We start from the raw sequence: 11,117 nt of genomic DNA, 5'->3' as shown, positions 1-11,117 counted from the left end.
TATTTCACTATAATATTTTATTATTAAATAAATTATCACCATATAGTTTAAAATATTTTACTTTTTTATATTTTTAAATGATAAATTATTTCGACAAAATAAATATAAAATACTGTAAAAACTATGCTAAAACACTAGCGAGTCAAATTGATTATTGACGAGTAAATCACCCTTTTTTTTTTCGTAAGTAAAGGAAAATTTTAAAAAGTCTGCAGGACCACAAGTGACGTGGTAGGCGAGGTTCAGCCAAAAACTTATTCTGAAAAAGACCCCGAAAATCCCATCACAATCCCAACCGTCCACATAGCCTTGTCTCCTCTTATCCCCTCGTCTCCTCCTCCTCCACTCGACCACACCCCTCTCCTCACTCGACCACACCCCTCTCCCTTCTCCCTCTCCGCGCCTCCTCCTCCTCCCACCACCCCCTCAGCCTCCCATGGCGGCGCTGCTCTCTCCCTCCTCCGCCTCCGCCGCGTGCCCTCCCCGCTTCGCCTCCGCCCCCAACTCACTTCGCGGTAACCTCAAACCCCGTCTCCATCACCATCCCCTCTGTACCCAACTCCATTCCTCTCATGGGTTGTCATCATCATCATCATCTTCTTCTTCTTCTTCTTCTTCTTCTTCTCCACCTTCCACAGCTCGGTTTCACACTACGAGGCGCTTCCATGGCGGATTTGGAGTCGGGTTTGGTAGCGGACCCCGCCCCCGCCGCCTCGTTGTCTCCAACGTCGCCGCTCCTCTCGCGCAGTCCACCGAACAGGTGATAGGCATTGTTGTTAACCAGGTTCTCTAACAAATTTGTTCGGCTAAACTATATCAAAATAAAACCTTTCAATCTAATGGCGACGACTTTTATTTAGTTTTACGTCCATTATGTGAGTTCAAACTTTAGATTGATGTTTGTGTATAGAAGAGATGTGATATGCAATCTATTTTGGTACAGTATTGTATCTGAATTCGATCATTGTTCTAAGTTTCTGGACCTATTGAAGATAGTGGTAAAATGCAGAGTTAAGATTGAAGAAAATTTTTGTATTTAGGAGGTAACTGAGAAATAAATTGCAAGGAATTTTGTGTAATTAAGCCTGGCGAGAGCACATGCGCAGGGTCTGAAACTGGGTTTTCCCGCAGGTGGCGGCAAAGGAGACCCAGCGCCCGGTGTATCCGTTCTCGGCCATTGTGGGGCAGGATGAGATGAAGCTCTGTCTCCTCCTCAACGTGATCGACCCCAAGATCGGCGGTGTCATGATCATGGGCGACCGCGGCACGGGGAAGTCCACCGCTGTTCGCTCCCTCATCGACCTCCTTCCGGAGATCCGTGTTGTCGCAGGCGACCCCTTCAACTCAGACCCGGAGGACCCCGAGTCCCTGTCTGCCGATGCTCGCGCCCGCCTTGCCAACGGCGAGGAGCTTCCTGTCGCCACCACCAGGGTCGTCATGGTTGACCTCCCACTTGGCGCCACCGAGGACCGCGTCTGCGGCACCATCGATATAGAAAAGGCCCTAACTGACGGCGTCAAAGCCTTTGAGCCTGGCCTCCTTGCCAAGGCCAACAGGGGCATCCTCTATGTTGACGAGGTCAACCTCTTGGACGACCACTTAGTCGACGTGCTCTTGGATTCTGCTGCATCAGGGTGGAACACGGTTGAGAGAGAGGGTATCTCCATCTCCCACCCAGCCCGCTTCATCCTCATTGGTTCAGGCAACCCGGAGGAAGGTGAGCTCCGGCCGCAGCTCCTCGACCGGTTTGGTATGCATGCACAGGTCGTGACCGTGCGGGATGCAGAGCTCAGGGTCAAGATCGTGGAGGAGCGAGCCCGGTTCGACAAGGACCCAAAGGGGTTTAGAGGATCATACCAGGCTGAGCAGGAAAAGCTCCAGAACCAGATAGCATCAGCTCGGAGCAATCTTGGTGCTGTTCAGATTGATCATGATCTTAGAGTTAAGATATCCAAAGTTTGTTCTGAGCTAAATGTGGATGGATTGAGAGGGGATATTGTGACAAATCGGGCGGCGAAGGCTTTGGCAGCATTAAAGGGTAGGGATAAAGTGACCGCGGAAGATATTGCAACCGTGATTCCGAATTGTTTGAGGCATCGGCTTAGGAAGGACCCGTTGGAATCAATTGATTCGGGGTTGCTTGTTGTAGAGAAGTTCTATGAGGTTTTCAGCTGAATTGAAGATCAAAGAGGTTAGAGGTTTCTCACCCTTTTTTCTTCTTCATGAATTGTTTAATTGTTAACTATTTGATGTAAATTTTGCAAGTGTTTGTGGAGTCAGAAGAGTTGCTTAATTGTCTGTCTACGGATTTCTCTATCAGCTGTTAAATGGGAGTTTGCTTTTTACGAGAGTTGCTTCTTTCATCCATGTTTTAGTTTCGTTTTGAGAGTTTAATGTAAATTTTGCCTTAATATTGCACAATCCTTAATTTTGTGAAACGTGTGAATGCCTTTCTCTGTTAGGTTGGATAATGGAAAACAGAATCTGACCTAAAAGAGTTGCAAATGCCCAGGTGCTGCTGCTTTGCAAAAGTGAATAAGCTATTCCGGAGCCAGGTCAGACACGATCTAACTAGGTGGCAGAGAGTATTCTTATGGTTTTTTGAATTGGTTGACGGATGCTAATTATCCGATATCTATTGGTAAAAATGTAATCAGTCTATGACCTATCACCATGTTTCTCTGCTTACCTAGCTGTGAACTTCTACATATGATCATTTGGTAGTGCTTCTCCGAAACTTTTTGTTCTTTGCTTTAGTTTTAAAAATATAAGCTGAAGGACACTCTTTAGAAAAGAGAAGCTTACAACTTCCAAAAGCCATGGAAACAAAAGAATTTTACATGTGATTTTGGACAGTTCCTGTAAAGAGTTAAGCATAGTTTCTTCTCACTGATCTCAGCCTTCAACTAATATTCTATAATGAAACTACTTTTTTGTCTATGCATTCGCACAAAGGAATGCTTATGCACAAAGTATTCTAATAAAAGATGTTAGTGCTTCTAATAACAGCAACTGTATGAAGCTTTTTTTCTTTATCCAGCTATTCCACTGGATAGGGAATGATTTTGAATTTGCATCGATAACTTGGACGTATCTTTACTCTTTATTTAGTTTGAAGTTTTTATTGGAAAAAGAAATTGCATCAACATCTGCTTCTTCGTAATTGTGAATTCGCAGATTAATTTTTAAGAATCTTTGCAGCACCTCGCTTTATCTTTTTAGCCACTTGGAGAATACAAAAAGCATCTGTATTCTACCTGTCTAGTAGATATTGAGTGAGGTTTCCCTCGTAGTGTCTGAAGGTAGGAAAGATTTGACTCTGTAATTTCTTTGAGCAGTATTGCAGACGAATGCACGACAAATGTACATTCTGCTTCCTTTCATGATTAAAACACATGGAGCATGCATGCTTTGTTATTTGTTTCTGTTAGCAGAAACCATTAATATTTATACTCTTGAAGTACGCAGAATATATGTATATTAGCAAGTATAAGAATGATCCATTAACATGATTGTTGTCGATAGTGCAAGTACATTGAACTTGGTTGCAATTGATGTGTCAATCATGGGCTTGTTCAATGTACCGACAGTGAATCGTCTATATTCTACATAGCTGATACTCAGCAAACATGCTGCACATTTTCCTTTTCACAAAAGGTTGCACATTATTCTTGTACTTGGACTGGGTAAGTTGGTCAGGTCTTGTCAGATTTTGTCACCCAATATTCGGCATTCTTATTTCCGGCTTATGAGTTCAGGTGCTGCCGTTTGTGTTGCGCAAAGCCAGGTAACTGAACTGGTGACCCAATAATGTCTGAATGCATTTGCTATTTGGAACTTGCTGCGGTTGCAGGACTAGGTATATGATTTTTGCTTTTTCTTTTTTTTCGTCTCATCACTCGGAAGTTGCGGTTTCCCTGGATCTGCAAGTGCAAGCAGCTTTGCAGTTCACAAACTTGTCATAGGCCTTCAACTAATGCAGCTAAGTTCTAGTAGATTGTTAGTAATTCTACATCAAAAAAGCAATCTTGTAAGTAGAGCACTCTCTCCTTGTCTTTGTGGTAATAATTTCTCCTCCGAGGTTGTATGTTGCAATGTTACTTGTGGAGGGCTTTATCAGGGAATTAAGTCTTCTTTATTATGCAGTTATAACACTCAGTAAGTAGATGGAGAAGATTTTAATTAGGAAGTGGATGGCAATTACATATTAAAATGGTAGTGTTTTTTATTTTTTTTATATTTCTGTAAAATATGAAAATGTTTGATTGGATGACCTTCTATTTTGTTAGCTAGGAAGTTTCCTTGTCCTTTCCTATTTTTCTTTTGTAGAAGGGTTTGACCTTCTCGATTGCAACTATCGCTTTTTCTTTTTTTTTTTAAGGTAGCTTTTTTTTTTTAGAGTTATGTTTCGGATACGCCGAATGTACCCAAAAGTGCAATTTACTTCATGGAAGGACTTTTGGCTTTTGCTTTTAAGCAATAGTTTCTTGTGGAATGTAAAATAAAAAACAAAAGATCTAAAGTTTTTTGTCACAAAGAACCTCAAAAGTTGCATTTTGAACCTCTAAAAGTAGAAGTTACAATTTATTGTTTCTAAATTTGTTGTAAAATAACATTACTGTACTCTATTGCTATAGAATCAATTAAATTTATTTTTATATTGAATAATCTACAGATATCATTCCCCTTGTCTCGTTGACATTTGATCCGTCAAAAGCACTGTATAGATTACCTTTTGTAGCACACAATCCTTCAATTTTCCATCTACAGGACTAATGGCTTATCTCAGTGCCACGTCACCCGTATCTTTCACCGGATAATAAAACTCGGAAGTCATCTTTTAACAAACTCCATGCATAAAAATTCCGTCCCTAGCAATTTAGGAATCTAAGAGAGAGAAGAGATCGAGAAGAGAGAGAAAACCACCTCGATGTCAACTAAGGCCTCACAAAACTCCGGCGATCCCCCGACCAAACCACTGAGCTACGGCTTCGCTGGCACGGTCATGCTCTCCGTCACCCTAACCCTAATCCTTATCGCCATCCTCATCGTCCTCCTCCACTACTACTCCCGGTACCTCCGCAGCCGCCCGGATGCAACGACGACCGCCCTACGCACCGACAGCTCCCTTGGCCAGCCTAGTTCTGGCCTCAGCCCCGCCACCATCTCTGCCATGCCGACTTTTGCCTATAAAGAAGGGGAGTTCGGTGCGACGGAGTGCGCGGTGTGCCTCGGCGCCCTCGAGGAGGGGGAAGCGGTGCGGCTTCTGCCCAACTGCAAGCACGTGTTTCATGTCGAGTGCGTAGACACATGGCTGCGGTTGCACTCCACTTGTCCGGTGTGCCGTGCAGCTGCTGAGCCGGTCCTGCCACTGCTGTTGCCGCCTGGAGTGTTCGCAGAAATGGCGGCCGCAGGGGCAGCGGGTGTGGAAGGCATGTCGACGGCTGCTGGGAAAGAGGCGGAGTCCACGTCGCGGCTGGGCTCGTCGTTCCGGCGGATGGTCGGTCGGGATTGGTCGTGTAGGCAGTCCGCGCAGCCGGAGGCGGCAGGAGTAGAAGATGCTGAGAGGCAGTAATTATTGCCAGAAATTCCACATGTAAAACTAGTTCTACAGTACATGAATTATTCAAAACATAATCAAGATTTTTGATTGGATAGAAACGAGAATTGCGGCTCTACTATTTTAAAGTATATATGTAGTGTTTGTTGTGTTTTGTAGTGGATATGTAACAAGCAAAATTTACGGTAGTACTACCTCAAAGTGTCTATGGATATATATATATATATATATATATACTAGTAAAATATACGTGCAAATGCACATAATAATTATTAGAAAAAGTTATAATTTTTTAAAATTATTTTTTAATTTTAGGCCATATTTTATATGATTGCCAAATATGTATCTAAAAAATTTAAAATAATAAATCACGCTATTAAGAAAGATATGCTTTAAATGATAAATAATTAACAATAATCTCTAATGCAAAAATTACTTTTGAAATTAAATAGAAAAATAAAATCTGTTAGGAAATAAATTTTTGAAATTAAATAGAAAAATAAAATCCGTTATCTTAAAAAGAAAATATATTTTGAAATTAAATAGATAATATCTAAAAAGATATTTAAATAAATGGGAAAATACTTTTAATAGATTTTCACACCCGTAATCTGTTATAGAAACTACTTTTGAATTAAATAGAAAATTTATATTTTAGGATTTTCACATCAGTATCTGTTATAGAAACTTACTATTCATTGCTATTCTATTTCTATTTTATTCTATATTTAAATTTTTTGTACGGAAAAGAAAAATGGGTGCTAATTTTCCGCCCAAAAAATGGGTCTGTCGAACAACCCAAATTGATATATCGTGCTTTTCATATATAAGGTATAGAATATATATATATATATATATATATATAGTATATATATATATATATATATATATATATATATATATATATAGAAAGAGAGAGAGAGAGAGAGAGAGAGCTAGACTGCTAGTACCAAGCGCTTAGTGTTATAAGATTTTTGATTCTTAAATGAGAAAATGTACAATTAGGATGATAGTAATTTTCTTATATTTATTTTTTTGTGGCTATTTATATATATATACTTTATAATGAGGCTACCATGCAGGAAAAATAGTTGGGAAAAATACTTACTACGAAACAGGCCGTCGACAGTGAAATCGGCCAGAAACGCATAATGGGCCTTGTTAAGGCCCAATTCCACCCCTATAAGCCCACATGATTAGAGTGAAACTGTGAAACCACTAACATTTAAATTGCTTACTGATATCGCCAGTCCCTAATGCAGTTGATAAATAACTTGACTATTGGTACTTGAAGCTCAAGTTCGATACCTTACTATATACCCTTCGTGCACCTGAAAATATCCGATTTATTTCTATTTTTTTTTTTTTTTCTAAAATGTCATTCATATGTTCCACCGTTATTCCAAAATATCTCTGCAGTTATCCCCTATTAGTTTAACTCGGGTTAAACATAGATTAAATATATACTAGAGTTAAAAACTATATAAAATACTTATTTTATCCCTACCTTATTATGTTAATTCCTTAAGTTATTCTTTTTCCCTTCCAACTTGATCACCGGCTCCTCGGCCTCCACCTCGCCTCATCTCCTCTCAGACCACCACCACCTCCCACACCTCCACCTCCAACACCACCCTTCTCGTCACTCTCGTCGTCCTCCTCCTCAAGACAAAACAGAGAGAACACGACCACCACTCACCAAGAAAAAGAGAGAGAAAGAGAGATAGAGAGTCGAGAGAGCTAGAGAGAGTGTAGAGAGAGAAAGAGAGAGGAGATGGACGGAGGAGGAACCACGGGGAACTCCTCGCCGCCGCCTCCCTCATCCCCATCTTCGCCCGGGTACAATTAATAATACTAATTATAACGATGCGATTTTTCGTTTTATTTTTGATTCACCATTTTTTTCTTTTTAATTCTTGGTAAAAATGTAGCAGGTCACCTCACTAGAATTATGAATGAAATTAAGAAAATGCGGATCAGAGAGAAAAAAACGAAATTCACTTTTCATTTATTCAGCCGAAAAGGAGTTACAGAGCAAAAATTTCAATTTAATAGACCGAAATATAGCTTAAATTATGTTCATGGGGATCCATTTTCGCCTTCTTGTTTTTCATGTAGTGATATATTTATTTATTTATTTGTTTATTTGAATATTAATTTATTTGGGATGATCTCAGGGCGGCGCGGGGTCCTCGGGGTTTAGAGTGGCGACGGTGGTCGAGGTGGGTGCTGCCGGTGCGGATGAAGGGGACGAGTAGCGGTGCTGTACGAGGGCTAATTGACAATTAACTAGAGAAGTCAATTGGGAGAGTTAATTAGGGTGGGAGAGTTAATTATTTAAGATTAATTGGAATAAATTATTCTTCAGCACAGAACTGAGTTTATTAATATTTTTAAATATATAATTCTTATATATTATTAATATATGTTTATTATAATTTTAAATATATTTAATCTATATATAAAAATTATAATAATAATAATATATATAGTATATTAATTATTATATATTTATTATGTAGCCGAATTTTTTATCCCAAATTTTTAATTGGTGAACGTATAATACCTGTATAAATCACGTATCTGAATAATTGCCGAATCCGTTTTTTAGCCGTATTTTTCAACGAATTTAAAAATTAAAAGACGGATTTTATCCGAATTTTATCCGTACCGAATTTTTGCCGAATCCAAATTAACTAACTATGCCTCCAGCCACTAAGGCTAGTTTAGATGCAATCGATTTCATCCATTCATCTGGCTGTGCTTAATTAATTAATTAATATTTGAAAGGGAAATAAGAAAAGTATTTACTATATGAAGGGTATATAAGAAAAGTTAGTTACAGTACAAGAATATATTGGAATGGGCAAAATGGTAATTTTTCAAAGATAACGGCAACTCACTAACGGAACTTAACTCCAAGGGTGTATTAGAAAGATTTGGAAGCTAAGAAAGAAAATCGGGAATTTTTCAGGGGTATATAGGCAATTGCCCCTATTTTATATTTCTAGCCAAGTTTATTTTTTAAAATAATAAATGAATCAGGTAGTATACTACAGACGCTTACTGTATGTACAACACACATTTATACACATACAAGAACACACAGACACACCATATGAAATTTGAATTGAATTCATTTTGTTTATTTTTGTTCTTTTTTTTTTTTTTTTTTTTTTTTTTTTTTTTTTTTTTTTTTTTTTTTGAGAAAAGGGTAGCATGCTACCCGTTTCATTCATATAGTAGGTGAATTAAGCAACATGGGTAAGGCATCAAGACCTCAAGGTTGACGGAGACAAAAAGAAAAAAACAGGAGAACGGATGTTGTTTGCAAAGTACAATTTATACCTCTATACTGACTACGAGGTCTAACTATAGCTCTACGGATCATGAATGCCTCACTGAGCTATCAGGTGTTTGATCTTATGAGTCCCACGGATCGGGTCGGCCTGGGCCTTCGCAAAAATGATTCCATTCCTAGTCTCCCAAATCACCCACCAGCAAGCAATAATACCGCTTAAATCGTTATTCGAGACCTTCCGTCCTTTTCATATATCCCACAGCTGGTGTACGTCAGCTCCTAATTTTTCTACCTGGACATCCTTTAGTGACATAACCATAAGGAATCTGATAAACGCGCATCGTGTAAAGAGATGGTCAAGCGTTTCTAGTTCCGACCCGCAAAGTACACAGCTCGTATTTCCGGTCCACCCTCTTTTTAATAGGTTATCAATAGTGGGTGTCTTTTTCGTGAGCACGAGCCAACAGAAGACCTTCATTTTAAGAGAAATATGAAGTCTCCAGATGTCACAAGTCCTGTAATCCCTTGTTTCTCCGTTGTTTAACATAGTGTAAGTAGATCTCACTAAAAAACGTCCGTCAGGGATCCACCGTCAATACACGCTGTCCATTCCTTGTCGAGTTCCGAAGGTATGATTTTGCGGTGAGCATGTTTGACTATAAAATTGAGCGGAGCTGGAGCCATGCCTGGAATTTGGTTCAATTATTACCGGCTCTCATTACAGACAAAGCGTATACGTGAAGTTTTCAAAAACTCTGCCTTTTTTTCAAAAACAAAAAAATGTCCGTATATTACACGTACACACATGTCTGTACTCAAAATAGCAATTATACCCGACTTACGGTGCCCAAAACCAAAAAAATAAAAAAAAAATAAAAACCTATCACCTAACCTAAATAGTTATATTAATTGTTTCCTGCACCATGTCAATTGTCACATGATGTTGCCACTTAATTATAAACAAACAGATTATTTCATTCAAACGAGGGACCATACGATTGTGACATTCCATCCGAAGCAAATTTAAAGAAGCAGATAAAGCCCAATTCCACAAACACAAGCAAACATAAAAATCACTCTCCTTGTTATAAATTCCAAATTTTTTATAAGATAGCGTGTGTTAATGTATAAATGTAACGCTGGTCAACGTCGACTCTCTCAGGAAATTACACCCATATAGAATTTATTTATTATTAGTACACGGTATACTAGTACTAGTATCAGCTAATTAATCGATCAACCTTAATTAGCTACCTCTTAGTTAAGAAGAATCTAGGAAGAGCAAAAATTAGAGAAGTAACAGTATACACACCCCTGCACCATGCCCCCCACCGCACGATTTTTGGCGCAGGATAATCCGGCCTACTATGGCGCGGCGTCGACGCTAGTCCTCACCGCCGTCGCTTTCTGCTCCGGCGCCGTCTTCGTGGCCATCGCGGTTTTCCTGCAGTGCGTGTGCCAGCGCCGGCGCGGCAGCGGAGTCGGTCCGTCTGTCGCGTCGACGCGCTGGTTCCGTCGTACCAGTGGGCTCAGTCCATCCGCCATTTCGTCCCTACCAGCTTTTGCTTATGAAAAGGATGCCGACGGCGGCAGCAGCGGGGGCGGTGGAGGGTGCGCGGTGTGTCTGGAGTCGGTGGACGACGGGGAGACGGTGCGGCGGTTGCCGATGTGCAAGCACTTGTTTCACATGGAGTGCATCGACATGTGGCTGTACTCGCACTCGACGTGCCCGGTTTGCCGGGCCGTCGTCGGGCCGGCGGATGCTGCCGAGGATAACGAGCAGGCGGCGATGCCGACCACGACCGCGACCGCGACCGCGGTGGTCGCCGAAGGGTCGGCCGGAGTTCAATATTTGCCTGTATAGCTAGGGGGGATTAAAGAGAACAATTTTTTTTTTAAGGCTTTTTTTTTTTTTTGTTTAATTTCGTGGGAGAATTTTTTAGGCATTAATTGGAGCTTACTTACCACATGTTGGTGTTGTGATGCATATTGTTTTTGTTGCGCCAACCCACGACGTACGTTACAAAATTTTGAAATGTCTTTGATTCCGTGTAGAAATTGATCGATGGTGGGGGAAAGGGACACATTTTACGCTCCCTAATGATATAGAAAAATTATTTCTCCAATGAGAATCTAACCCAGAATTCCATAAAATAAATTTTAATTTCGTGTTTGTTGAGTATCGTTTTATGGAAATTTAAAAAATATCGTTTTATGGAAATTTAATTTTTTAAAGAATAATAGTTATTTTATATA

At 40.0% G+C, this 11,117-nt stretch overlaps 3 protein-coding genes across 4 annotated transcripts; all 3 read left to right on the top strand.

Annotated features, from left to right (window-relative positions):
* Positions 359–2,878, top strand: LOC109718505 (magnesium-chelatase subunit ChlI, chloroplastic-like). Of its 2 annotated transcripts, none has more exons than XM_020244759.1 (4): positions 359–515; positions 639–760; positions 1,132–2,191; positions 2,513–2,878. In XM_020244759.1, exons 1-3 carry the CDS (start codon positions 437–439, stop codon positions 2,173–2,175), a joined length of 1,245 nt encoding a protein of 414 aa, XP_020100348.1. In that variant the 5' UTR covers positions 359–436; the 3' UTR covers positions 2,176–2,191; positions 2,513–2,878. The 2 variants fall into 2 exon arrangements, with proteins under 2 accessions (XP_020100348.1, XP_020100347.1); XM_020244758.1 differs by having other exon boundaries at positions 2,463–2,878.
* Positions 4,686–5,684, top strand: LOC109718507 (RING-H2 finger protein ATL39-like). Its single transcript, XM_020244760.1, has one exon. The coding sequence runs from the start codon at positions 4,931–4,933 to the stop codon at positions 5,573–5,575; it is 645 nt and encodes a 214-aa protein (XP_020100349.1). The 5' UTR covers positions 4,686–4,930; the 3' UTR covers positions 5,576–5,684.
* LOC109718878 (E3 ubiquitin-protein ligase ATL41-like) lies at positions 9,963–10,880 on the top strand. The gene has a single exon (XM_020245342.1). It carries the CDS (start codon positions 10,183–10,185, stop codon positions 10,723–10,725), a length of 543 nt encoding a protein of 180 aa, XP_020100931.1. The 5' UTR covers positions 9,963–10,182; the 3' UTR covers positions 10,726–10,880.

This window comes from Ananas comosus, linkage group 12 (genome assembly GCF_001540865.1).
Source record: "Ananas comosus cultivar F153 linkage group 12, ASM154086v1, whole genome shotgun sequence".
Taxonomy (NCBI): domain Eukaryota; kingdom Viridiplantae; phylum Streptophyta; class Magnoliopsida; order Poales; family Bromeliaceae; genus Ananas; species Ananas comosus.
The sequence above is the reverse complement of the archived record's forward strand: the minus strand, read 5'-3'. Positions and strand labels throughout refer to the sequence as shown.

Coding starts and splice junctions, on each gene's coding strand:
- LOC109718505 (XM_020244759.1), top strand. CDS start 437: ATGGCGGCGCTGCTCTCTCCCTCCTCCGCCTCCGCCGCGTGCCCTCCC. Junction 516..638: donor CGCCCCCAACTCACTTCGCG/GTAACCTCAAAC, acceptor CACCTTCCACAG/CTCGGTTTCACACTACGAGG. Junction 761..1,131: donor TCGCGCAGTCCACCGAACAG/GTGATAGGCATT, acceptor GTTTTCCCGCAG/GTGGCGGCAAAGGAGACCCA.
- LOC109718507 (XM_020244760.1), top strand. CDS start 4,931: ATGTCAACTAAGGCCTCACAAAACTCCGGCGATCCCCCGACCAAACCA.
- LOC109718878 (XM_020245342.1), top strand. CDS start 10,183: ATGCCCCCCACCGCACGATTTTTGGCGCAGGATAATCCGGCCTACTAT.